Source organism: Pimephales promelas, chromosome 12 (genome assembly GCF_988280905.1).
Source record: "Pimephales promelas chromosome 12, fPimPro1.hap1.1, whole genome shotgun sequence".
NCBI lineage: Eukaryota > Metazoa > Chordata > Actinopteri > Cypriniformes > Leuciscidae > Pimephales > Pimephales promelas.
The window spans coordinates 12107888-12135070 of record NC_142780.1 but is presented as its reverse complement, the minus strand read 5'-3'; the positions used below and the strand labels follow the sequence as shown (position 1 = coordinate 12135070).

The 27183-nt window shown below is 37.9% G+C and overlaps 2 protein-coding genes across 4 annotated transcripts in view; one reads left to right on the top strand and one right to left on the bottom strand.

Annotated features, from left to right (window-relative positions):
- Positions 1-8073: 8073 nt before the first annotated feature.
- Positions 8074-23164, bottom strand: abhd5a (abhydrolase domain containing 5, lysophosphatidic acid acyltransferase a). Of its 3 annotated transcripts, none has more exons than XM_039694529.2 (8): positions 23083-23164; positions 22660-22740; positions 21737-21822; positions 18118-18490; positions 16278-16432; positions 12403-12514; positions 11988-12174; positions 8074-9227 (listed from the first exon to the last, which is right to left on the bottom strand). In XM_039694529.2, the coding sequence occupies exons 1-8, from the start codon at positions 23112-23114 to the stop codon at positions 9138-9140; spliced, it is 1116 nt and encodes a 371-aa protein (XP_039550463.2). In that variant the 5' UTR covers positions 23115-23164; the 3' UTR covers positions 8074-9137. The 3 variants fall into 3 exon arrangements, with proteins under 3 accessions (XP_039550463.2, XP_088973628.1, XP_039550464.2); XM_089117502.1 differs by having other exon boundaries at positions 22660-22765; positions 23083-23133; XM_039694530.2 differs by lacking the exon at positions 22660-22740 and having other exon boundaries at positions 23083-23155.
- Positions 23165-23809: 645 nt separating this feature from the next.
- Positions 23810-27183, top strand: part of ano10a (anoctamin 10a) — a 59338-nt gene continuing 55964 nt past the window's right edge. The window contains exon 1 of the mRNA XM_039694492.2: positions 23810-24235. The gene's annotated coding sequence lies outside the window, so the exon portion shown is untranslated. The remainder of the gene's footprint in view (positions 24236-27183) is intronic.

Sequence of the window (27183 nt, the reverse complement as noted above, 5' to 3'; positions counted from 1 at the left end):
CTCATTCCTATTTTGCATGCGGGCAAAGCGCGCTTTTCCCTCCACAGACGCACGTCGGTAAACTAGGAAATGAACTTGCGCTCCCTGGATGGATTGGCGCTCAAAGGAGGCGTGTTTCGGCGCAAACATTCCCTGGTGCTATTTTACACTTCCAGTAAACAATTGCGCCACTGACCAGAAAAAAACTGGTCTAAAGTCAGTGGCGCGTTATGCGTTGTTCATAATGCTATTTTAAGCGCGCATGCTTGGCCATAATGTAGCGGGTGCACAGCGCACATACACTTTGATTCTCTCATCAACACAGATGCAGCAGTTTTTATTTTTGCAACTCATACATTATAACAAGGAAAAATATTAACACATGAGGGAAATCTGTGGTTTACATGAAGATGAAAAAACCCTATTACCCATTTTTAAGGCTAATTGTAGTACTAAAGGATCAGACCTGTTTGCCCAATAGTGGCAAGAAACATACGTATAATGTTTAACCAACGCTGATGTGCGAGGGTTTCTCCCATCCCCATACAACGTCACTTCTCTGTCTTTCACTGTCCCGACAAGAATGTCGGTCTCATCGGCTGTCAATGATCCTGGCGCGTGCCTGGTAAACCCGCCGTTATAATAACAATCCGTCATGCAACATGCGCACCTGTTCTTAAAGGGTATGTTGGATGGCGCTCTGATTGGTTTATTTGACGTTGCGCCCAAACCACACCTATGAATAATAAAGCTACTCCAGACCAACCCCTTTTAGATTTGCGCCAGGCGCAAGAGGCATTTATCCCGCCGGGAAAATAGCAACAGCGCCGGGACCCGCCCACAAAGTTACTAGCGCTCTGCGCTTTGACACTTGTGTTTCAGATTGTTAAAATAGGGCCCTTGGTATCACTTTATTTTGATGGTCCTTTTTGAACATTTTGTTGACTATAAGTAATATTGCAACTACATTTCATTCTAATCCTAATCCTACCAGTCTACTAATACTCCACTAACACTAATGAGAGTTAGTAAACATGTATGTGCAGCATTAGTTATAGTAAACAGATTGTGTTAATGGGACCAGCAAAATAAAATGAAACTGAAGTTTTTTTTTTTTTTTGTCACGGCGTGACCTCTTAGTTAATAGAACATAAACTTTAAATCTGGAGGATTTCAGTGTTGCTGTAAAGTGGAGGTTACTTCATATTTTTACATTTTGAATGTATTATATGTTGAATTATGTTAAAAAAAAGACTAAGCAGAGGGTGACATCATAGTACGAATGTATGAGGTTCTAGCGTCTGTAGATATCTTAAGTGCTCAAAATAGTGTGACTGCAATTCTTATTTTCTTTAATTAGTTCTCATTTAACTGCCAGAGAGAAACATTATTTAATCTTAATGGCTTTGTGTAATTGTAATGACCTGTCATCTTACCAACATTTTCCATGTTGCTATTTTGTTTAAAAATCAAATTAAGATGAACAAATTGCCCTGTGGTTATGCGAACATGCCAAATCACAATGTTTTTTTTCAGAACGATAACCTAATTTACTGATGATGAGACCAGCAGCTTTTACGAGTCTCCTTCCATGTTTTTAGGAAGACTTTTAGGAAGACTATTAGGATATTTATTGTCTGTAATTTGCCTCAGTCACGCTGTGGAGAGGTGACAGGCAGAAATGAGAACACGGACCCTACTTGGCGTTCGTTCATTTATTAACCAGATTGAAAAATCCCTGGCTGCATAAGACACATCACAGTAGGAGAGGCAAAGAGAATACTCATGTTAGTGGACTATTATAGCTGCTATCCATACATTTTTGGTTTTTAAAATCCCTCCAGTGATTCCACATTCTGTCATTTCCTGTCTGTGATGCCTAATAATTGGCTCCTTGTGGACCACAGGAAGCAATCACTGAGGCATTAACTAATGAGGGTCTAAATAAATGAATAGACATATGAACACTGAGCAAACAGACTCTCCCCATTCCTCCTGAGGTTTACAAACATTTTATCCTTCACTCTGTCTCGCTAGAAAATGTTATTATGAAGTTTTACAGCTGGGTTTTGAGCAGGGGATTCAAATTAATGCCATTTTAGTCTTTTTTTCTCACTAGACACCATGTTGGCTCTGGTGTGAGATCTCTACCTTATTTAAAGAAAAAGATGCGATTAATGTTAGGCCCCGTTTACATGAAGGGAAAACGCAGATATTTCCCTGCGGTTTGGGCTCTCATATACACGAAAACCCTGTTTTTAATCACAGAAAACGATTATTTCTAAAATCTCGGGCCAAAGTGGAGATTTCTGAAAACGCCGGTTATGTGTTGTCGTGTCAACTGGGAGAAACGGGTTTTAAGGGTTAATTCTGATTGGCTTGGATGGCTTTATCCTTCTCCCTACACTGCCGCCCATAGGTTTGGCATAATTATGATGGCATATTTAAGCAGGTGTGCACGATTTGTTTCTCTAAATACCCGGCTTTGTGTAAACGTGGCCTTTTATTATGTGAGATATACATGAATTCAGACTGGGAGGTCAATGACATTGACCATGTTTGTCACGTTTTAATGCGGACATTAGATATAATTATTTTTATACTGCACAAACTGTAAATTCTATCCCCTAACCCTATACCCATTTCGGAAACTTTCTGCATTTTCAAAAAAACATCACTTTGTACGATTGGCTGTTTTCTTCATGGGAACCAATAAATGTCCACATAAGGACAAGGATTGCCATCTTTGAGGTGAAATTTTGTTCCTGAAATTTCTAAAATGAGTTTTTCAAGAACAATTTAAACTCAAATCTGTCAACTAAGTAACATTTTATCTGCAATTTATTGTTTATATACCAAAAACTTAAATAATTGTCATTATCGGCCAGGATTTTAATACTGTGTGCATTCTTACGTAAAGTTGCAATGTAATGGAAGTATCTATGTCTTTCCATCCGTATTTTTGACAAGTGAATTATTGAAAAATGGGGACTTGGTTCTACAGTAACTGTCTGTTGATGATTGGATGAAGGTAGATCTGAACGCAAAATCGACAGTAAGAAATGGACGGGTTTAAGCAGTCTAAACGATCCGAGAAATCCATCATCAGGGATTGAGCTAAGACATTCTAGTTAAAAATGATGCAGTCAAATTAAAGAAAAAAAAATTAAAAGGATGAATCTGAATCTAGGAATTTAGAAAAATATCCATTTCATACCAACTTTACAAACAACAATTGATGAATTGGCCATGTCACAGTCTAGATCTCAATCTAACTACTATTACAAATACAAATGTATAGCTTACAATAAGTCTTACTCTAAAACCAATGGAAGTTATGTCATCATGTGAATTTGTGCATCATGGTGCTGTAACACTATTGCAGTTTTGTGAGTACGGTGCCTATGCAGAGAGAGAGAGAGACAGCCGAGAGATGGTGAGAAATCGGCGTGAGAGAAGGGGGAATTTAATAAATTAGATCTAATATAGGCGCCGGGCTGGTCTCCTAGCAACCCACCAGACCCTGTCTGCCGAGGGCTGTGTGAAGACCTCCTCCGGCCGTATGCTAAGACGACCCATAGTGCACTGCATCTCCTCCCTCTCTGCCGCTCTCCTATACCTCAAGACTGCAAAACACACTCCCACAGATTAACCTCATATCTGTGTGTGACTCAGAGAGGAGATCGTAATGAACTCGCAAGGTTGAGAAATTTGTGGCGTCTGTGTGCCGTATGACACATCTCAGGTGTTCTTAAAAGTAAACTAAACAGCTTACCGCATTGGGTAAATACCACGCAGTCTGGTGCATGAACAATATGAAAATGCTCTAACACATTTACAAGAGAGGTGCACCATACACGGTGTTATTTCAATAAAAAGAAAATGCACTCATAAGGTATATATGAAGAGTTCAGATGCAAAAGCCTCTAAATGCCATTTTAAATTTTCTTCTTTAATGATAATTTTTATCAAACTTGTATATTTAAGTTCAGTAATTTCACTTAAATGGCAATTATAATTACCTATTAATTGTTATTTAAGTGAAATTACTGAACTTAAATATACAAGTTTGATAAAAATCATCATTAAAGATGAAAATTTCAAATGGCATTTAGAGGCTTTTGCATCTGAACTCTTCATATAGTAAGTATAGACTTTATGAGGGAATATTAGTGACGCTTAATATTCTGTAATATTATTGATTTGTCTGAACTAACACTATTGGATTAGAACTGAACTGAGCTGGATGGTAACATCACTGTTTTCTCCAGAGCTGCTTTATAGACAATTGAAACTCTTTCCATAATTAATTATCTTTTACAGTTATTGAACCAACACTGAACTGATTTCAACTGAATAATGACTGTTTACAGCAGAATTGAAATCTTTTTGCATCACTGAATACGTATTTTCATGTTTATCTCTGTAAAGCTTCTTTAAAGGTCTCCTGACATGAAATTTCCAATTTCTGAGGTAATTTAACATTAATATTAGTTCCCCAAGCCTGTATTTGGTCCCCTCATGTCTAGAATTTTCAATCGGTGTAAACCAATTTGGCTATTTTTCTCTTCTCTGCAGCTCAGACGTGCTGATCTTGAATCTCCTCGTTATTATGTCATAACGAGAAAAGGTTACCTCCCCTTTCTCTGCTTTGCCTGCCCGGAAAATTTGTCTCGCCCATGACAAAATGAGCAAGGAAGTACGAACGCGCGAGCGCGATTTGAGTTTTTCCTAGAGAATTGGTTTGAGATTTGAGTTTTCCCTCGAGAGATATCATGGCTTGCAAACGAGCGAAGCATTGCAGTTGATCAGTGTTCAGATGTACAAATTGAACACAAAAGTATTTTTTAGTTCCTTCATCCGAGCCTCTGAAGAAACAATGGGTTCATTTTATTTTCTCTGGAAATGCGCCGACACACAACTTCCCAAAGTTTTGTATGGTCCAAACATTTCACCGACGACTGTTTCCTCAACTCGATGAACGTCTGTAAAATAAATTGATCAAGCTACTAAGCAACAATTTCTGTGTAGCCTAATTGTTCAAGTTCAGACAGGTAACCCAGATAGCAAACTGACATTGCATCAACGTGGAAATATGACATAGAAACAACGTTGATCTGACATTGTTTTGCTCATCGAATTAACGTTGAACCAACGTCAGACGCGTCATTCTTTCAAAACTAACGGAAAATCAACTTGAAATCAACGCGTTGTTTCAACGTTATGAAAGCAAACCAATTTTCGATTTTCATTTAGCTTTGAAGAATGCCGCGTCTGACGTTGGTTCAACGTTAATTCGATGAGCAAAATCAACGTTGTTTCAATGTCATGAGAGACGTCGTTTCCACGTTGATTCAATGTCAGTTTGCTGTCTGGGAAGTTAATCTTTCTCTCAAAATCTTTCAATACTGTTTATGCATCAGTAAGTCAAGCCAGTGAGTAAAATATCACCTTCATTTCATTTCTTTTAGTAGGATGAAAATAATCTTATTTAAATTCTGAACAAATTATACAGAAAGCGATCAAAGAACAATCTTTCCACACAGCGCGAGTTTATCTGGAAAACTCGTTATGAAATCAATGACGCACACTGCACAACGAAGCTCTTACTGTATGTACATCATCGTGTCTGCATTGGTGAAAGCATTAGAGAGAGTGCAGAAACTGCTTTACGAAGATAAGATCTTCATTCTCGCGATCAACACACTGTCATCTGCTTGCTCAACGCTCATCACGGCAAAAAACTTTAAAAACTTCTCATGATTGGTTAATCTCGATAGCTGTAATAGTAAAAACCTATAATAGCTGTAGTAAATGTATTCGAGAAAGTTTTACATGTTAGCTATTTCATATGTAAGCATGTCAGCCAATCACAGCAGTGGGCGGTTACACTGAATCCCACAGCAGACACGCCCCTTCAAACAGAGCGTTCAAATCAGAGGCTAAAATCAGGCTAGTAAAGATGCCTTTTATTTCTAAATCATGACCATTTTTGATCTAAATAACATACTAACATTATAATGGCAACCCAGGAAACATTATAAAATAATAAAATAACCCCATGTCAGGGGACCTTTAAAACAATCTGTATTGTATAAAGCTCTAGCCTTTAGGTGACTTGACTTGACATCATCTTAAAGGGATAGTTCACCCAAAAATGAAAATTCAAGTAGGAGAGATATAAATAAATACAGATGAATATTGATGTGCAGCTCAGCTATGAAATTAATGTGATAATGGTGCGTTCTATTATTCATCCGTCTCGGAGATCCGAATCGGGCGACAGACGTTGCCTAGCAACACGCCCCCTTTCCTCGGATTTCTCCTCTCGGACGTCGGACCACCGTGAGGACATCGAGCAAGAATTCCGTTTCGGAATTCAAGATGGCTGCGCCCTGTGACTTGTAATGAATTGTTTTCATTGTTTTTGAACCGCTTTGGTATTTTAAATGACGGTTATAATCACTCGTATTACTGCGTCCCCTGTAGGTATGGGAATCGGTTGTTGTGAGTGCAATTACTGACGTTGCTAGCGTTGCTAACAGAAGATTAACATGAAAAACATTAATAAAGTGAACATTTTCAAGTTCAAATGGCTGCGTTTTAATAAGGTGTAGTCATAATAATTTTTTTTTAATGTAAGTGCCTGGTACTCAGCCAGCATTATAACAGCTTTTCCGGGTGGCGTCCATTTTTTTCTCCGTCTCGGACGCGCAAAACAAATAGAACGTTTGAAGTGTGGACGTGACGTCAAATCCAAGGTCCGAGTCGGTTCGTTGGCTATAATAGAACGCACCATCAGCATAGGTCTGATAATTTAGAAGAATTTGATGAGGAATATTTGAGTTCCTAGTTAAATCACTGACTTTTGATTGCAGATGTACTCCTTTGGTAATGTACACTGCTGTTTAAAAGTTTGGGGTCAGCAAGATTTTTTAAATACTTTTAGTCATCAAGGACACATTAAATTGATCAAAAGTGACAGTAAAGATATGTATAATGTGGCAAAAGATTTTTTATTTCAAATAATTCTGTTCTTTTTCTAGTCAACAAAGAATCCTCAATAATAGTATCATGGTTTCCACAGAAATATTAAGTAGCACAACATTGATGGTAATAATAAGAAATGTTCCTTGAGCATCAAATCACAATATTAGAATGATTTCTGTAGGATCATGTGACACTGAAGACTGGAGTAGTGGATGATGAAATGTAGGAACAAAATGATCCTTTAAAATGCATTACAATAGAACAGTTTTATTGTAAAAGTTTAATAATATTACTGTACATGATACATAATAATGCATGCACTTGTCTGTGTTCTGTTGTAATCGAGCAAACTAACACACACGGTCTGTTCCATTATGTTAGGAACGTAGGTTTCCCAGAACATCCGTTACCAGCAAATATCTGTGATGCACAATTTTAGAATCCAAGCACTATAAAACTATCAACTTAGTACATTCTTTAAATGTGCTTTTTACTTTAATTCAGTAATGCACTCTCGCTCCTTCAGCATTATCACATGCACAGGAAGTGGAGTTGTAAAGTGCTTCCTGTGGGTTGAGCTGGAGGGTCATATTATTGATGTAGCGGATGTTATGATGGCTTAACATTGCCCTTGATGCTTAACTGCATTGACTCTATAGTCAGTGTCAGTAAGTGTGTGTGATTTAACCGCATGGATGTGTGTGTATGTGTGTGTGTTGGTGGGGGTGGTGCAGGGCGGTAACATCCCTGCAGTGTTACATTGTGCCCTCTTGTGGATATGAACAGACATTATGTGGAGACCTTCAGAATGGCGACCATGTATCGTCTCACTGGGAAGAACATATCGAATCAATAGAGACGGTTTAAGAAATATTTATGCAAAAAGGAGAGTCTACAAAAATAAGGTTACAAATTTATAAGAAATACTATTTATCAATGCCATGAGTGAGGTAAAATGACATTTAATGTATAATATCTACATGATCAGGAGAGCGATTTCCACCTGCTGTGTCATAGCGGTTTCCAGACAACAGTCTGGCCACAGTGAGTCATATGATGAGGGTGTTTTACTGTATATGACCTTTAAGACAGGGGACAGCTGTATTCAGACTCATACAATTAGTTTATTATTATTAAAATTAACAATTGACATCAAGTTCACACAAGAAAAATAGATTTGTCAAACCTGGAAAAATATAAATTCAAACAATTTAATGTACAAAATCTTTATGACAGCCTCAATTTAATTCAAAACAATAATAATGATACTAAAATAATGTTTCCTTACAAAACAATGAATGCTTTTACAATATATTGACTTTGCCCTGAGGACTGTTGCATTTATTTTGCCTGAAGACTTAAACTGTGATCTGGGGCTCAGTACCATTTACATTTTAGGGAAAATGCCTGAGCCTACAGTCGAAGATAAAGGCAAGATGGACTTTAAATGGTTGAGGATATTACAGTACAAAATGTGCACATATTTTGGAAATCGAGGCACTTAAAAAGATTTTGTGGAAATTTTACATATGATTCTTCTCATAACAGGTTACAAGAGCTACAAGTGAACTGCATGACCGGAGGATATACATGCTTTCTGTTGATCCACCTGTCTGCCTCCCTTCTGATCCCAACAAAGAATATTTTACAATTTCATGAGGTAGAAAACAACAAAAAGGCTTCAAAAGCTCTAAAAACACAATCACTACTGTCTCACAGTCTGATAAAGGGTCATGAACGTTTGTTACATGTATTTGGACATGTATGTTAATTAAAGTGCCTAATTGCTCACAGTTACATGTTTATGGTCACTAAATACCTTAGTGTATGTACCACAAAATGTTATTGATTGTCATAATAATTAACAATTATTATAATATAATATATTTATATCCAAATCAAAGATAAACAGATAAAAAAATAAATATCATCATAATTATGTGACATGGAAACTTATTATTTAGGACCAACAAAAAAAAGGTTCAGTAGTGGTCGAAAACAAGCATCTGGTTTTCAAACCAAGTGGACTCCAATCTCTCCGATCCCAATATAAGACTCAACAAAGATCATTTTCTGACACGCATGAGAGTATGTGCATGTGCATGTGGAGCTCTGCAGAAAGCCATGTTTGGATAGTTCTAGAAGAAAAGTACCTTCATCATCACTCTTCAGTTTATGGTTTCACAGACATGAAGTATCTTCTGGTTGAAATCCTCTGGCTGATCAGCAAACACATAGTGTCCTGCACCTCGTATGGCCTAAAACCAATGCAAGCCAATAAGACGTTTAGCATTAGTTAAAAGCAGACAGACAATGACTAAAATTACCAAGAAAATAATCAGTGGATATACCAGAAGTGCCATAGTCAAAAGTATGTTTATTTTGAACTAGTGCCACAGATTGTGATATAAAATGTTGCAATATTTTCGCTTGGCTTTAACACCCCTAATAACTCGAAGATTACACAATGGCATTTCAGAACTAGAATAATTAGCTCCGTTTTTGTGGTGTTGAGAGGAGTCAGTCTGGAACACAAGCACGTTCATTGCACAAAGACTTTTGTTTTTGTACTGCCTGCCAATTCAAATTGTACTTTTTCAATACTGCTTGCTCTCAACATTTTAATCTTTTAGAATTCATGCAAAACAACTCCCACTGGAATTAAGAAGTCATTTGTGGAAGCTATGCCATCCAGGCAAAGCTCCAAATGTCTGTGAAATCCCATGAAGGATATCTTGCCCGCCATCATCATGCCCAAACGGGTCATACCATGACGTCATGTGTTTATTGTGCTAAAAATAGTCATACTGTCAAGTTTCCTTTAAGAATCCTCCCATTTGCATGCAGATTGATTAAAAATAGTATTTAATAGCTTCTTTGAAAATCCTACATGCATTATTAAAGAATCACAAAGCAATGTGCTACACAAAGTGTTATGGCCCGTTCTTCACACTATGTTCATGTAGGTTGTCTACAAATCGGAAGGTTTGTGGTTCAATCCCCGGTTCCACCTGACCAAGTGTCGAGGTGTCCATGACACCGCCGTCGGTGTATGAATGGGTGAATGTGAGGCAATATGTAAAGCGCTTTGGTGGCCATTGGGTCTGTGAAAGCGCTATATAAATGCAGTCCATTTAAAGATAACTATTTACATTATGCGTCCGCTACACCAACAACCATTAATAGTATTTTTATTCTAAGCGCGCGCCCGCGCTCTGGTTCCAAGTAGCGAAGATGAATGACCTTCTGCTGCTGCTTTACGTTACAAACAAATATCAAAAGAAAAACAGGCGCTTTTGGGAACGAGAGGAGTTGGGAGTGCATCTAAATAGTGAATCTAGCAAGTCAAACAGTGAATTTCGCTGACGAAGTCAATGATGGGATAAAAACATCGCCTAGTCAACATGACATCATGACTTTTGCGTAAACATACGCGGCACTTTCGAGTCAAGTGGCGTGTTATCTCTACGCATTTTGAGCTATCCGCGTGTATCTGCGTGTATGCGTGTGTCTACGCCATTAACGTCCGAGTGATTCCGCGTGTCTGTACACGGCGTCAAATGTCTGCGAAACGAAGCAAAATATAGATCTACATCTGGGGAGCGATCTTTTTTTTCCTAGGATGGTAGGGGAACAGTCATAAATGCCATTATCCCCAGTGACGGGGATAAACGGGGTTGAGGTAAGTCATATATTTATATATACAGTAATAAAGTTATGTCAATGGCGTTCATAAACACGCTGAAAAGCGATTATGCGTCTTGATATAACGCCAAAAATGGAAATACGAATTGGCGTGTCATACACACGCTACTTTATGAGATCAGTCTGGCCTAGTCAACACCTTTTTCACAACAACTTCAGCAATGTTGTCAACTAGCACTGGATAGCCTACCGAGGTAATTTTGTTAGATAATATCATAAAACTGCATAATATCTCATTGTAAATACTTCTCACCGTTTATTCCCAGGATACGACCGATTGCTTTCCATATATCCATCGTTTTTAACGTATCCTTGAAAAGGGGGTTTGACTTGTCAAACGGTGGAGGATTTTTTTGTACCTCGACGATTAACTTCTCTGAAATATCATCTGCCGTTTTAAATGCGCGAGACCTTTAAATTAGACTGGATTCTGATTGGTTGTCAGTGTTTTATTTTTGAACAGCTGGAAAAAAATCGTTCTGAAAGTGATCCCAACGATATCGTTCCTCATATCTTTATCGTTATAGTTGTGGTGTGTGAACTCTGTTATTCTTTAATATGGAGTTAGATTTTTTTTAAATTAAATTTTAATAGTTATCTTTATAGTTATCGTGCTTGGTTTGAACGGGCCTTTTCACTTTCAACTTTCTTCATTGTGTAATGTTGCTGTTTGAGTAACGAAAGTACGAAAGTGCAAAGTAACGAAGCACAAAGTCCACTCTAAAGGGAGTTATTCTTTTTCAACAGTAAGGGCTGTTTCTGAACTCCCTGAAATGCATCGATTGTAGTCCGGAAAGTAACAATATGTCACAATATTCCTCATTTAAAAATTTCCGCCAATGTATTCGCAAAAAAAGGCGATTGAGGTCTTGTTGATTTACGTTAGTTGTGTGGTGTCGCCATGACCATGATCGATATAACGCGGTTACAGGAATGACATTGAAAAATAAGGTTTTTGAACATATTATGAAAATATAGGCCTATCCTAGTTCCGAAGGAATCCCAGTCACACATTTGGAACACTGGGATCCTTCAGAAGGATATGCAGAGTTGTAGGTCCTACACACTGTCTGGCTTTCTCATTACCTCACTGTGACTAGGTAGACCAATTTTTTGAATGCCAAACAGGCATTGCTGACATGTAAATGAGGGCAACCATGTGTTCAAATGCATTTCTGTATGAAATCACATAGATCTGTGTGATGTTGCAAAGTTGCAGTATGTTTTCATAGTACATCAAGCTGGTTTCACAAAAGATCAAGAAAAGTTTCTCTGAGTGGCAGTGTGTGCTGAGCAGTGAATGGAGAACTCACAATGATCTCTACATGGGAGTTTGGCCTCATTTCTTTGATTGAATTGCCGGAGTGGCCATCTATGCTGGAGCGTGAGCCATAGATCACCGTAATGGGGATGTCGCTGTGAATCAGGCCAATTCTCTGCAGCATGGGCCTCTTTGCCCAGCCATACGGAATGGTCATGTTTTTATAGGCTGTTTCACCGCTAAAATATTAGGATCATAATAAAAAAATAAACAGCAGACCGTTATGAGAATTTCAACTTTCAGACACATATCAAAGCCATTCACAACGATAGATAGATAGATAGATAGATAGATAGATAGATAGATAGATAGATAGATAGATAGATAGATAGATAGATAGATAGATAGATAGATAGATAGATAGATAGATAGATAGATAGATAGATAGATAGATAGATAGATAGTACCTTGGACTTTGGACATTAAGATGGAAGATATATTCTGTGACTCTATTGTCATTAAAGATAGCCGCAAATTTCTTTTTGAAGTCTGGTCTCAGAGTTTGCACAAGAGTGGGACCTACAAGACAATGCAAAACACACATCAGAAAAAAAATATAAAAAATGAAAAACCACCGAAAATCGATCTATCCAAAAATGATGGATCACGCATTAAATTTTCATCCTAGAATTAATTTTTCAGTTCATGTGTCACATGTTCCCATTGTCAGTGAGTAATATCCAGACCCCTTCAGAATCCTACAGAACTTGACGGAATGCTCTGCAGATTTCAAGGGAACTGGAACGTCCATCACTCACAAAGTTCTACACATGACCCGAGGCGGCTTGTCGGGGGAGGCAAGGGAGGCACAGCCCACTCGAAATTTTGAGGTGGAATATGAAATAATACATTTGTTGTGTTGTTATGTGTTCAGTATGTGTATTTCTTGTGTTTATTTCACCAGTGCAGACCATAAAATATTATTGAAATTGGAGCTACCGGTTGTTTACTTTTCCGCTGCTTTTCCCCATGAGCTAAGGCGAATCTGATGAGACAGAGAAGGGGAGGATCGGTGGCACAATCCATATCCAGTGATTTTTGCTTCCGTTGGTAAAAGAAAATTAGCCATTCACCAGTGAGTATTTCCCTTTCTCAGCATCACAGAGGTGATTAGCCTCTCTTAGTATAACAATCAATCATTGTAGAAAACATGTGATTAGTTTGAACTGCTCCCGCTGATAATCTATTCTCGACAACCTAATTATGAATTATAGAAATATTGAATATTTAATTGGTAAGACCCATGGCTAAGCTTGACATACAGCAAACATTTTCATTAAATAGCAGAAGGTGCGAGAGAACAATACTCTAGGTTGGAGTTTATGATAGGAGAGTGAAATTCTATTTATACTGTCTTGCTGTGTATGTGTGTAATGTAATTTTATCACATCTAAAATACATTTTAAGCAGTTAAATATATAATACGGGTTCTTAGATTTAGTGTGCCTTCTTTATTAAAAAGCCCACCAGCTACCACTGCATATCACTATTGTTTTTTGTTTATTACACATTCTGGATAATTACATTTTTTTTGTGGTAACTTTCAGCTATTAATAAAATTATTGTCCTCTCTGCTCTATTAAACAATTTTCACTATGCTAGATGGATTTTATACTAAACTTTCCGTTCACCCGGAAATATAAATTCTGTCATTAATTTCTCATTCTCATTTTTATTCCAAAGAATTTCTTCTATCTTCGGAACACAAATTAAGATCTTTTGGATGAAATCAGAGATTTCTGTCCCTCTGTTGACAGCTACGCAACTACAACGATTCAAAAAGAAATCATAAAACTAATTCATTTGAATTGAGCGGTTTAGTCCAAATTTTCAGGAGAGACTCGATCGCTTTATTATATGATGAACAGATTGAATTTTGCTTTTATTGTCACATAAAAATACATCAACTTACACATCATTTGTGGTAAATAGAAGCTCAAGTATGCTTGCAATGAGGCTTATTCTCGTGTTAAGCAGCACGTTTGAGCTTCAGCAAGAACCAATGAGGTTCATTCTCGTGTTACGCAGCACGTTTGAACTTCAGCAAGAACCAATGAGGTTCATTATTGTTCATTATTGTTAAAATGTTTAAATTAAATCTGTTCATCATATTCACGATTGTGTCTCTTCAGAAAATTTGGACTCAATTCATATGGATAAGTTTTACAATCTCCTTATGAGCTTTTTGAAGCATCACGGTGGTAGTAGTGTAGCTGTCAATGGAGGGAGAACCAAGAACCTGCAAGAACCAATGAGGCTCATTCTCATGTTACGCAACACGTTTGAGCTTCAGCAAGAACCAATGAGGCTCATTCTTGTGTTACGCAACACGTTTGAGCTTCAGCAAGAACCAATGAGGTTCATTCTCATGTTACGCAGCACGTTTGAGCTTCAGCAAGAACCAATGAGGCTCATTCTCGTGTTACGCAGCACGTTTGAGCTTCATCAAGATTCAATGAGGCTCATTCTCATGTTACGCAGCACGTTTGAGCTTCAGCAAGAACCAATGAGGCTCATTCTCATGTTACGCAGCACGTTTGAGCTTCAGCAAGAACCAATGAGGCTCATTCTCATGTTACGCAGCACGTTTGAGCTTCAGCAAGAACCAATGAGGTTCATTCTCATGTTACGCAGCACGTTTGAGCTTCAGCAAGAACCAATGAGGCTCATTCTCATGTTACGCAGCACGTTTGAGCTTCAGCAAGAACCAATGAGGCTCATTCTCATGTTACGCAGCACGTTTGAGCTTCAGCAAGAACCAATGAGGCTCATTCTCATGTTACGCAGCACGTTTGAGCTTCAGCAAGAACCAATGAGGTTCATTCTCATGTTACGCAGCACGTTTGAGCTTCAGCAAGAACCAATGAGGTTCATTCTCATGTTACGCAGCACGTTTGAGCTTCAGCAAGAACCAATGAGGTTCATTCTTGTGTTACGCAGCACGTTTGAGCTTCAGCAAGAACCAATGAGGTTTATTCTCATGTTACGCAGCACGTTTGAGCTTCAGCAAGAACCAATGAGGTTCATTCTCATGTTACGCGGCACGTTTGAGCTTCAGCAAGAACCAATGAGGCTCATTCTCGTGTTACGCAGCACGTTTGAGCTTCAGCAAGAACCAATGAGGCTCATTCTCATGTTACGCAGCACGTTTGAGCTTCAGCAAGAACCAATGAGGTTCATTCTTGTGTTACGCAGCACGTTTGAGCTTCAGCAAGAACCAATGAGGTTCATTCTCGTGTTACGCAACACGATTGAGCTTCAGCAAGAACCAATGAGGTTCATTATTGTTCATTATTGTTAAAATGTTTAAATTAAATCTGTTCATCCTATTCACGATCGTGTCTCTTCAGAAAATTTGGACTCAATTCATATGGATAAGTTTTACAATCTCCTTATGAACTTGGTAGTAGCGTAGCAAGTCATGGTGGTAGTAGCGTAGCTGTCAATGGAGGGACAGAAAGCTCTCATATCATCAACAAGATCTTCATTTGTGTTCTGAAGATGAGTGAAAGTCTTATGGGTTTGGAATGACAATGAGTAATTAATGACAGAATAAAATTTTTTGGTTGAACTAACCCTTTAATATCCATTCCACATAATTCTGTAGATTTCCCTAACAAATCAGCCCATAAAATGTGAAAGTCAGAAGATTCCATCTGGGCTTGTGTACAATCACAACTATCCTGAGTCAGGGGGTTTCTGGGTATGAGGTTTTGGTTCTTCTAAAATACTGGGTACTTTTATACTAAACTAGCACTTAAAAACATCCAAAGTTCATATACAACAAAAACAAACATTGTCAGCGTATAAAGAAGGAAAAGAGAGAAAGAGATATGAAATATGATCTCAGATGAGATATTAAAAAGCTAGCTTAGTAAAATATGAGTGGAACGTCATTAATACTAATCTATGAAATTCAAAACACAAACCTTCAGATCCTTGATAATTCTAGGATTTTTTCCAAAGCCAATTTGTTCTTGCAAAACAAGTGCATCATATACACAGAAGGCAATGCGATTAAGGTATGCGATATGAGACGAATATGACGTATGAAAAAAAAGACATGCTCCAATTACTGAGTGAATCATTTCAGTGAAATTGCAAGTGAGACGTCTTGGCTAAATCTGTCCCTGGGTTTCATTACTGACAATCTTTATCAAACGGTGTTCCACATCATTTAAGATATACAAGCACATCTCGAGCCTTAAGCTGTCATTTCTCTTTTTCTCATTAATACTTTTATTACGTTTGATTTGCACTCTCAGATTAGAGTAAATCTTACCTAAAGGTCCAGCCAATCTGAGACCAGCGAGGGGGTTTAATGGGCTCAGCATTGCCCCTATAGCTTTGATCCACATAGGAATGGGCCTATCTTGATCTCCTGGATCAGGACGTTCTGGAAAACCCCACGGTTCCACCAGAATCAGGTGCTTCACTCTGGACAGTGGGTAAAGAGAAGGACATACAGTTGTTGTAATATATCTGTAGCATATTTTCAATTGAACTATAACTAACTGGAGTTACACCTAGCTACAACTAGCTACTATTCTTATTGTGCTTTAAGACAAACTATGTGCAATTTCACAAGTCAACAGCATTGCTGAGTGTTTTCTCCTTACAGGCTCAAAAACATGGTTTGAGATCGCTGCTGTTCCTGACGTCACAAACTGCCTGAAAGGTCAACATGTGATCGCCAGCAAGTGGATCTCTGAGCTGGTGTGAGTGAGTGGAGGCAGGGCTAATTTGCATATTCACAGAACCATGTATACTAAATGAGGCAAGGGTGTAGAGTTACAATCAAGCTATTTTAAGGCATGAAGAAAATTTAGTTAAGGAAAAAGGTTTTAAATATGGATAGAAGTGAAAATATGGAATATGTAGCAACTCTAATGCTTGTTGAAATCGGATGCTAACAAAAATAGTTTCGAATCAAATTCTGAGGTCAAACTGCTGACAGACATAAAGCTTGTGGGAAATGGGGAAACAGGAAGGATCTGAAAAACAGCGTTTTCAATAATGTACTTCATTTTTCTGTATGAGTTATATGATCTCATTCGCATCACATGGGGTATTCACAGAAACATTAGATAACATTAATAATTGTTATGGACTATGGAGGAAACAACACTTTGTACACACACTGCTCTAATGCACTAATTTATGTATGTCAATATTTATTTTACAAAATAAAAATTTGCTTTGATGCTATGTTAATTGTTTTGGCAGTTAACTTAAGTAATAAGCATTCAAATTAGATTGAGATTAATGTACCTAGGCAGAATTACTAATAAATAGGCAGAATTAGTCAAAATTAATGATGTGTTAAGTTCTATCTTAAAACTAATGTAATTCTCTGTTGTGTCAGTGTTAAATTGCCAATTCATTTGTCTCAAATTCTGAAATTTGTTAAACTCTACCAGGAGTATCATTGAAATTTTTATGATTATCAAAAATGACCACAAAAAGATGCAACAGCCATTCATTTTGTAAATTTGTAATTTGAAAATCAAGCAAAGACATTCTGCTATAATGTAGATATTTACTTATTAATTTTTGTGCTTGCATAGTATTTAATCCCTCACTCAATTAGATGATGATTAGGGTTGGGTATCGTTCGAATTTGAACGATTCTGATTCCGATTCTCATTCCTTGTTTCGATTCCGGTTCCTAACGATTCTCGATTCCGATTCTTTTAAGAGGCAGGGTCAAAAAAGTTTAGCTAACCATGCTAACCAACGGTCTTTCTGAAGGAAATACTCCTTCTGTCACAAATATTCCTTTTGTCACAAATTTTGCATTTTGCCGAGATTTCGTTATTTTTAGAAAAGTGAAGCCACACTTTGGACCGCTGACGTAAACTACTCATGTTCGACTCGCGCGGTTATACCAACACTTCCGGTAGACGCTTCTTCGTTGGTGTTGTTCAGCGGTTTCTTCTTCAGCTCGGCGGACTGTGAATATCGAAACTAAGAATCGAAATTTGAACTTTTGAACGATTCCGGAAAAAACGAAAAGTTAGTCCCGGTTCCAATCGATACTCGATTCTCGATACCCAACCCTAATGATGATACATATATATTTCGCTAACGCTGAACTCATTTCTGTCTTTTTAGTTACAAACCTATCCGGGTATGTGATTGCGTAGGAGGCAGCCAGATATCCTCCCAGGTTATGGCCCAACATAATCATACTTTCCAAGCCCAGTTTCTCCCTCCACTGTTCGATGGACTCAACAAACTGGAGCTCAGCCTCTTGGGCGTCCCTGCTGAAGTGAGGTCTGCTGCTCCGGCCAAAGCCCAGCAGGTCGAAGGCGTAAACGGGCCTCTGCTGAGCGAGAGAGTCCAGGTTCAAGGCCCAGAATCCCACACCACTCCCAAATCCATGCAGCAGAACTAGAGGGGTTTTATTGTCCACGGGCCCCTTAAATATCAAAGTCCACAGTGTATTTTTGTCAGATATGTGAACAAACTGCCTGCAGAACTTGCTTGTGACGTCTGAAAGAAAGAAAGAAAAGGTTTATGTATTATAAAGGGCACATAAAATGTATCTGCAAAGGTTACATCTTACCAGAAAATTATATATATATATATATATATTACTCAGACACACTTTGCCGCAGACATACACTGTCTTTCGCAAATATATATAGAGTGTATATTCATGCTAGTTAATATCAATAAGTTTATTATTTTCACTCTTTAAATATGTTTTTGTTATCTATATGAATAAAATAAGCGATGCATTTTCATATCTAGATATCTAGTGCAGACCTTACTTTATTACAAGTAAAATTCTGCTCAATGCACTGTGAATGGTTACTTGATGCATTTAATAAAAATGTGAAAAGTATAATTGCTTGTGCTTTATTAATTTAGTCAGATTGTGTGCGTCAATAATTGTGAGTTAAATTAAGATGAGACCACTTTTTTTAATAAGTAATCAATGCAGAAATCCAGATATGTTTGGCAAATACTATTTGTATGCAAAAAGCATTAAATGTTATTTACTCTAAGAGAAAATAGCAGTATTTCTTTACCCTAAGTGTGCACATTGTAGTTACAGTAGATGCTATTTATACTTAGTGCAATAGTGTCACACTATTTACATCTCAGTGTATTGTAGTAATTATAAAAGAGTATGCAACAATAACTACATATTCAGTGTATTTGATTATTTACTAAAATCATAAATGGATGCTGCCATATTAGGATATTACTTGTCCTCAACAATCAAGAGGACACCACATCCAATTTCAATTATAGATCAATAAAACATGTTAAACACTTTATTCCCACTATTAAAAAGGCAGTTTCGAACTTGTTTTGGTTGCATAACAGCACACGCCTGAGGGTATGTTTACAAGACAACGATGTACTAAAAAAGGAAACGTTTTTCCTTTGTGTTTTTCGCGTACAGACGACAACGTTATCAAAACGATACCCGTTCACACGATTCACGAAAATGACTAAAAACCCTGTGTTCTGCTCCTAGGCCAGTAGTTGGTGATGCCACTTTGTAAAGAAAAGCTATGTGCCTATCCACAAGTTTCCTACGCCCCATGAGGCCTTGCGTCAAAAGTGGGCGCGACTTCCGGTTGGATGTAAACAAAGCGCGACTTGACATGCTTGACACTCGTTCATTCAACAGTTGACAGTCATTCAAGTTATAGCGATCCAAACTAGCTAACGATGTGGGAACACAACCTCAACGAAATTCAAAAGGGTGAAATAACAGTGCCTTTACCTCCGCAGTAGTTGATTGGGAGTATTATAATAACATTATTAATAATCAATACTCATTAAGGCATGGTGACAGACAGATGTGCGAGCTGACAAACAATTAAAATAAAAAATACACACTTAGTCATTGTACTTTGGAGTTTATTCAAAATTATAAATGAATGTGCTACTTGAATACATTACTGGCACATTTGGTATTCTGTCAACACAGGCTTTGATCCTGAGTTTAGCTGTAACATCAGTAGCGAACAGCTGATCACATGCTGATAGAGTTTATAAAATATAAAGAATTAAAAAAAAAATGTACACAGGAAGATTTGTCGTCTTTTGGGAGGTGATGGAAACTAACGTTACAGTCGTTGGCAGGATCAGAGACGGGCTCTGGCAGGATCACTCGTTTTCAGCTTATGTTCAAAACAATCACGTTTAAGCCACTGAATTAGTTTAGTCCGGTTATACACACAACCGCGAACAGCACATGTTGTCCCTGAGCTCCGTAACGACATCTCTCATAAAGATTTGCGTCTTTAAATAGTAAAATAATTCTCCGAAAAACAGCTAGCATCTTCGCTAACTAACGCACAAAATACCATTGGAATGCTACTTCCGCCGCGTCACCGGAAGTTTCACCCACTTTATTTTTTACAGGAGCGCCCCTCGGAAACTTGTGGATAGATTGAACACAAATTAGGCAGGTGGATGACGTCACGGTTTTCACAAATTCGTGAGTTTGTATTACACGGACACGATAATGGTATTGTTTTTTTAAAAAAAAAAAAACTTCCACTTTGAAACCTGTTTTCAAAAGTTTGCGTTTTCAGGCCCCCCAAACACCATTGTTGAGTAAATTATTGGCTAAAACGCATAAAAAGTTTTCCGTTTTTAGTTGAAAATGGTCTTGTAACGCCCCCTTATGGCTCTTTCAGACTGCACGATTTTCAAAGTAGTCAGGTCGCTGCTCTTTTCACACTGCATGACTATCTTGTCCAGCATTCAGTCGCTGCTGTGTTCACACTGGACGATGGATCGGCGACAGAAGGTTTCACACTGCATGACTTTAGAAAAATCGCCGACAGACTCTGTCTAGCACGCTGCACGCAAACTACATTTCACAACAAACACGCGTGAGATATGAAAAGGAAACAACGCGCGACACCACACGTGCAAGACCGGAGTTCTCACGTGAGACTTTTTTTTTCGACCCGGTTGTGGTACAGCTGGTGAAACAGACACGAGTGCTCCTGCCAAATTTCTACTAATTTTTCTTCCATTTATTGTCCAAATAGACCCAGAAGAAGCTTTTTTTGTTGAAACAATGCCATATCATGTTGATATGTGATCTATAACTCCTCCCCGAACTCCCTGCTGCTCTGTATCTTGCTCTCTCACTGGCTGCCGGCGATCGCCGATGTAGTTTTCAGTCAAAACACTTTTCACACAGCAGGATTTTGAATCGCCGACAGGTCCAGATATTTAGCATGCCAAATATCTCACGGGCGTCGGCGACTCGTCGGTGATTCTCTCAGTTCGCGTCTTTGTTCATTCACACTGCGTGATTGTCACTCGCGTGAACGAGCGCCGATTTGCCTGTGATTTCGGGCATTTGTCGGCGATTTCTCAAAACCTGTCGGCGAGCCAAAATCGTGGCTAAAATCATGCAGTCTGAACTCGGCATTAGTCTCCACACCACTGCTCCTGTTTTCAAATGGGTTTCTTTTGTAGTTTTGTCTCACTCAACCAGACAATAGTAGGCTGAGCTAGTGTAAATAACCTCCACCAACAAGGAAAAATTCAAATTTGATTTTGGTGTAAACAAACACTACGGGCATTTTTTTTTTTTTTTTACTAAGGTTTCACAAACTTGTTATTGCCACTCTGTATATTGATCATCGTCAATTATGTTAATTAAATAATTCTAGAGACAATTTGCAATACCTAACAAAAACCTGGAAAGTTCGGAGTTTAAATTTTGATATGACAATGGTTTTTGGTGTTACTCACAGTGCAGCATCCTCTCTTCTGCCTCCTTCAGTTGGCTCTGAGATGTTGGGCACCAGGACGGCAGCCAGTCGGTAATCCACCATGACCTACAGTACAATTAAATGTGATATTCTCAATCTTATTTCACTTAGAAAGAAACTAACATGATATGGCTGAAACTGTTCTTTACAACAACAACAACAACAGCAATTAATGATAATAATGACAGGTTAAAATCTGCTTTCAGAGCAAACTAAATTCATTAATTAGGCTAATTATTAATACAGGAAATATTAAGTAGGCTTTTAAATCTGCTTTCAGAGAACAAACGCCCTTAGCTTGAGAAATTACTTCGTTTAACTTATATTGAACATTGTAACAAAATTGTACATTACAGTGTCCATGTTACACATATTATGTTAATGGTATATTGAATATGTATACTGTAAAGTTGTGCTCATTCTGACAAAATAATCACATATTAAGTAAAGTACAATATGGCTCAATGTCCCAAAACTAAATAGAAACCATAACTAATTAGTACTAGACACCTGACCGGACTGTTGCTATGTACTGCGAAATTGCCCCAATGACTGATTCATGATTATTAAATGAACAAATCATTGAAATCATTTATTTTATTTAAATATTGATGATTTAGACAGTTAATGAGAATCTCTGAAACCATTATCTTGAGACAAAATACTTTATTTAATCAACTTCAACAAAACTAAACTTTTTCAGTACAAACACCCACTTTGGCCAAACAATGCCACTGAAAACACTATCATTTTAGGAGGGAAAAGATTTGGTAGATTTAAATTTGATTTAGAATATTGGTTCACATTTAGTATAGCTATGTTGCTCATTAGGATTACACTGTAGTTTATGAAATAGCAGAGTTAGTAGAGTTAGTTTATGAATTACATTTGGACACATTTTACCTCACTGTCTTGTCCAAGAAAGAGAAAACACTGTAGAAGAGACTACGAATACCAAGAATCATCAGTACACGCTGTGCCAGTCTAAAGCCAAGAGAATGTGAAAGTGCTGTCAATCAAAGACATACTGTAATAATTCTATTACAATACAGGCAATTCATAATTTAGTTATCAGTTTTGTATTAATTTAAAGAGTTTATTAATAAAAGAAGAATTGACAGACAGAAAGAATTGTAAGAAGTAAACAAATATAGCCTACATTAACAAAACCCTCAAGGTTTATTGATAAACACTGACAGAACAGTTTACGGCGTGCAAACCAAAACGAATAAATCCAACGTTAACTAAACGACAAAAATAGCAAGGCACATAAAATTCACACCATTTACATTTTTGAAGCAATTGTGTGCTTAGAGGGTCACTTACCCAGTGTCCGCTAACACTGTCTCCTCAGCCATGTTTTCAACACAGTGCTGTTCACTGTTCAGTTAGATAGAGAATTGTGTACATTATGTTCTTATGAGTCGAATCTTTTATTGAATCAGTTGACCTGAATGAATTGTCTTCATCCGAGTTAAACGATAGTAGCATCATTTGCAGGGTGATTAACAGTTGGGATAAAAAAAAAGTAAATTGTCAGATAAAGAAAATTAAATAAAAAAGGGCTCGCTCGTGAGGACGTAATCGTCGTGTAAACTCTGGTGTAAACTATAATCACTGAATTCTTAATTTACGTTTTAACGTACTTAAAAAAATTGTTGAACCAAATTAGGCTAAATTTAGAGTATCATTCTGTACTATTTCTGCCAATCACTTACTGACTTCTATGGGCACAAAACACAATAAAATACGCATTGCTCTATAGTAAAAGCAATAGTGTCCATTGTAGCACGTAAACTTCTTACACAAACTAATTTAACTTAAAGATATGCTAGAAATAGTGAAACTTAAACATCTGTTTTGAGACGTTAATCAATACAGACTGGTTCATTACAAAGAACCGGACCAAGAGAGTCAATTGATTCACGACTCGTACAGTACATCACTAACAGTGATCACGTGACAAAGCGTCAACAGTGAACTTTGATCCGGTCTTCCCAGCAGCTGTCAAACGTTACTGATAATTATCAGCGTTAAATGTACAGTTCAGAAGTCGTTTTCACTGCACACGTATTGTTTAAAGGCACAAATATTTGTATTTTCTTTGATGTTAAAACGCGATAATGAAAACGGCTTATACACGAATAACTAAGCGGATAAATTCAACTCAAGCGCATTTACTGAAGGTTCTGTCTGCATTTCTAAATCAGTGTTGATAAAATCACTCGCTGTTGAACAAGCATATGTTTGTATAACAGGTTTGAACGGTGGGTGGGTGTGATCTAGAATTAGGGCTGTGTCATCTTGATGACGTGGAGGAACTCAAGTACAGCCTTAACTTTAAACCTCTCCTGCTCATATACTTGAATTATACGCAAACCCAATCAAGGTTTTTAAATACACTAGCTTAAATGGGCGTCTGAAGTGCAGGACTGACGTCTGTTTCGCGTTCCGGACAGCTGATTGCGCGCGCAACACTGTGAGTAGACAGTTTACATGTCAGTGGGGTATCAGGCCTGTCATGCGGCTTGTGTCAGTAATATGTTATTTTACTGGCGTTAAAGCATTGCGAAGTGGTAAAAAGATGTTACATAATTGTAAGCTATCCGTATAAATGTGTCTGAGATCACATATAGCTTGTCTTTGTATATGTTTCATTGACGGCATGGCGTGTTTAGCTCCGCCCAGTAATCTGTCAAGACGTCCAAAGAAAAGATCTGTTGTGTTTTTTTTTCCATGTTTACTGTAATACGAATCACATGCTGTGTTTCCCGAGACATGTCCAAAAACACCGGGATAGTCCTCCAGGTTTAGTGTCTTGATCCGTTTTCTTGCCACACCTTTTCATGCAATGTTACTTTTCTGGTTTTTATCTAAATTGCATATTACATGTTTATTGATGCATGCATGTGTCTTACATGGGTAGAACATATTAGGTGTTGTTAAAGAGTTTATTCAACTGATTTGAATAGGCAGAGACAATTCATTTGTGTAGATACATGGGCTACATGCATTATTAATCACATCAGACAATTTGCAGTATAAAAGCAGGCAGACACAAAATACAAAACAGTGTCATACAATCACTTTGCACCTTTTTGGGGACTTTCCATTAACATAAGTTGTTTTTATATTGAACCAATGCAATTTTGATCTCCTAACCCAAACGTTACCCCCAAACCTAACCGGTATAGAAAGCTTTTAGAAACATATATGTGTAATATAATTTAACAAAAACAATGAAAATTTTACTTTGAAGAGAATAAGTACCCTTTGCATTAATAGCTCTCTGTAGGTCTTTCTCACAATTGTTAAAGAGATAGTTCACCTAAACATGAAAATTGACATACTCACCCTCATGTCAATCCAAACCCAAAAGTCTTTATATGATGAACAGTTTTATTCACATTTACAAACTGATGTGAACATAACCTCAACCGAACCTGTTTGATGCTCGAGAACAAACCTCATTGGTTCTTGTGGAAGCTCAAACGTGCTGCGTAACATAAATGAACCTCATTGGTTCTGGCACGTCAAGTACCACAACTGATGTACGAGTTGAGGAATGTTATGTGAGTAAACGCCTAAATTAAATCTGTTCATCATATAAAGTGATCTCTTTCTGAACTTTTTGAAGCGTCACAGTGATAGTGGCGTATCAATGGAGGGAGAGAAAGCTCTCAGATTTCATTAAAAAAAAAATCTTTATTTGTGTTACGAAGATGAACGAAAGTCTTATGGGGTTTGGAACGATATGGAACTGCCTTCGATACGATTGACCATGAGATTCTTCTCAACCATCTGGTGTGTTGGGTTGGTGTGCAGGGTACAGCCCTTCAGTGGTTTGCCTCATATTTAAAAGACAGGACAGTTGCTGTGAATCTGTAAGACTTTTCTTCCACATTGGCCCCTTTAGTTTGTGGTGTACCTCAGGGGTCGATTTTGGGACCATTGCTGTTCTCTCTGTATATGCTTCTCTTAGCACTATTTTTCAAAAGTATAGTATTTCATACCACTGTTATGCCGACGACCTCCAGTTTTACTTTCCTGTAAGCTTAGATAAAACCTGTTCGCTGGACAAAGCACATGAATGTTACAGCGACATAAAACTTTGGCTTTCTAGCAACGTTCTCCAATTAAATGAGAATAAAACTTGAGTTTTTTCTCTCCCATCTCACCTACTGTATACCTTTCCTGATCGTTTAGGTTCCTTGTCCCTAAAGATTGAAGATCATGTTAAGAGTTTAGGGGTGATCATGAACGCATCACTACATTTTAATAAAACAGATTGGTGCTATTGTTAAAGGTAGGTTTTTTTAACCTGAGATCAATTGCTTAAGCATTTTCTATCCAGTAGGGATTTGGAAATTGTAGTTCACTCTTTTATTTCATCAAAGATTGACTATTGCAATTCTTTATAGATTGGTCTCCCCCCAGAGTAGAGCTAGTCCGCCTACATTTAGTGCAAAATGCAGCGGCAAGGCTTTTAACGGGTTTTAGAAAGAGAGACCATACAATCCTTACATTGACTTCCGGTTAAATTCCGGATTGGTTTAAAAGTCCTCTTGTTTGTCTACAAGGCCCTATCAGGCCTTGGCCCCCCAGTACAGTGATCTTATTATTCCCTACTCTCCTTCTAGAGTTCTTAGGTCCTCTGACGAAAGGCTTTTAAAGATCCCTCGTTGTCATTTAAAATCAAAAGGAGATTGTGCTTTTCCTGTGGTATAGGTCCCAAACTTTGGAATAGTTTACCATTCCACGTGAAGTCAGCTCCATCGATTGCCACTTTTAAGTCTTATTTAAAAACGTCTCGGTTACGTATGTAACCCTCGTTCCCTGAGTAGGGAACGGAGACGTTACGTCAGAAGTGACGGAGATTGGGGGATTTCGCATAGAAAGCCAATCCTCTTCGAGTATTTAAACACGAGCCAATGGCATGCAATGCCTTGGGGCTGCGGAAATTTGCATAGCGTAGTCCGCCCTACTCCGTGAGTATAAAAGGAGGAAGTGAACGCAACCGCAGTATGTCTTCGCTAAGGAGCCAAGACTGAACTCGGCATCTACCCAGCGATACAGCAGAAGTGGCAGGGAGACGTAACGTCTCCGTTCCCTACTCAGGGAACGAGGGTTACATACGTAACCGAGACGTTCCCTTTCGTAGTCACTTCGAGTTACGTCAGAAGTGCCATCACGCTTCAAGCTGTCTTCCAGTGCCCTGCGAAAATCTGAACCCCACTTTTCTTTTTTTTTTTTTTTTGGGATCTACTTTGACACAGGATTACCAAGGTACACTGGGAAACATATCCCGGAGGGGACATGTTACCAGATGCCTGCCAGAGGGAGGACTTAAGAATACTCATATGGTATAGAACACATATGGAAAACTGGAGTACCAGCAGAAGGTGGCAAGTTTTAAACTCCAGGGTT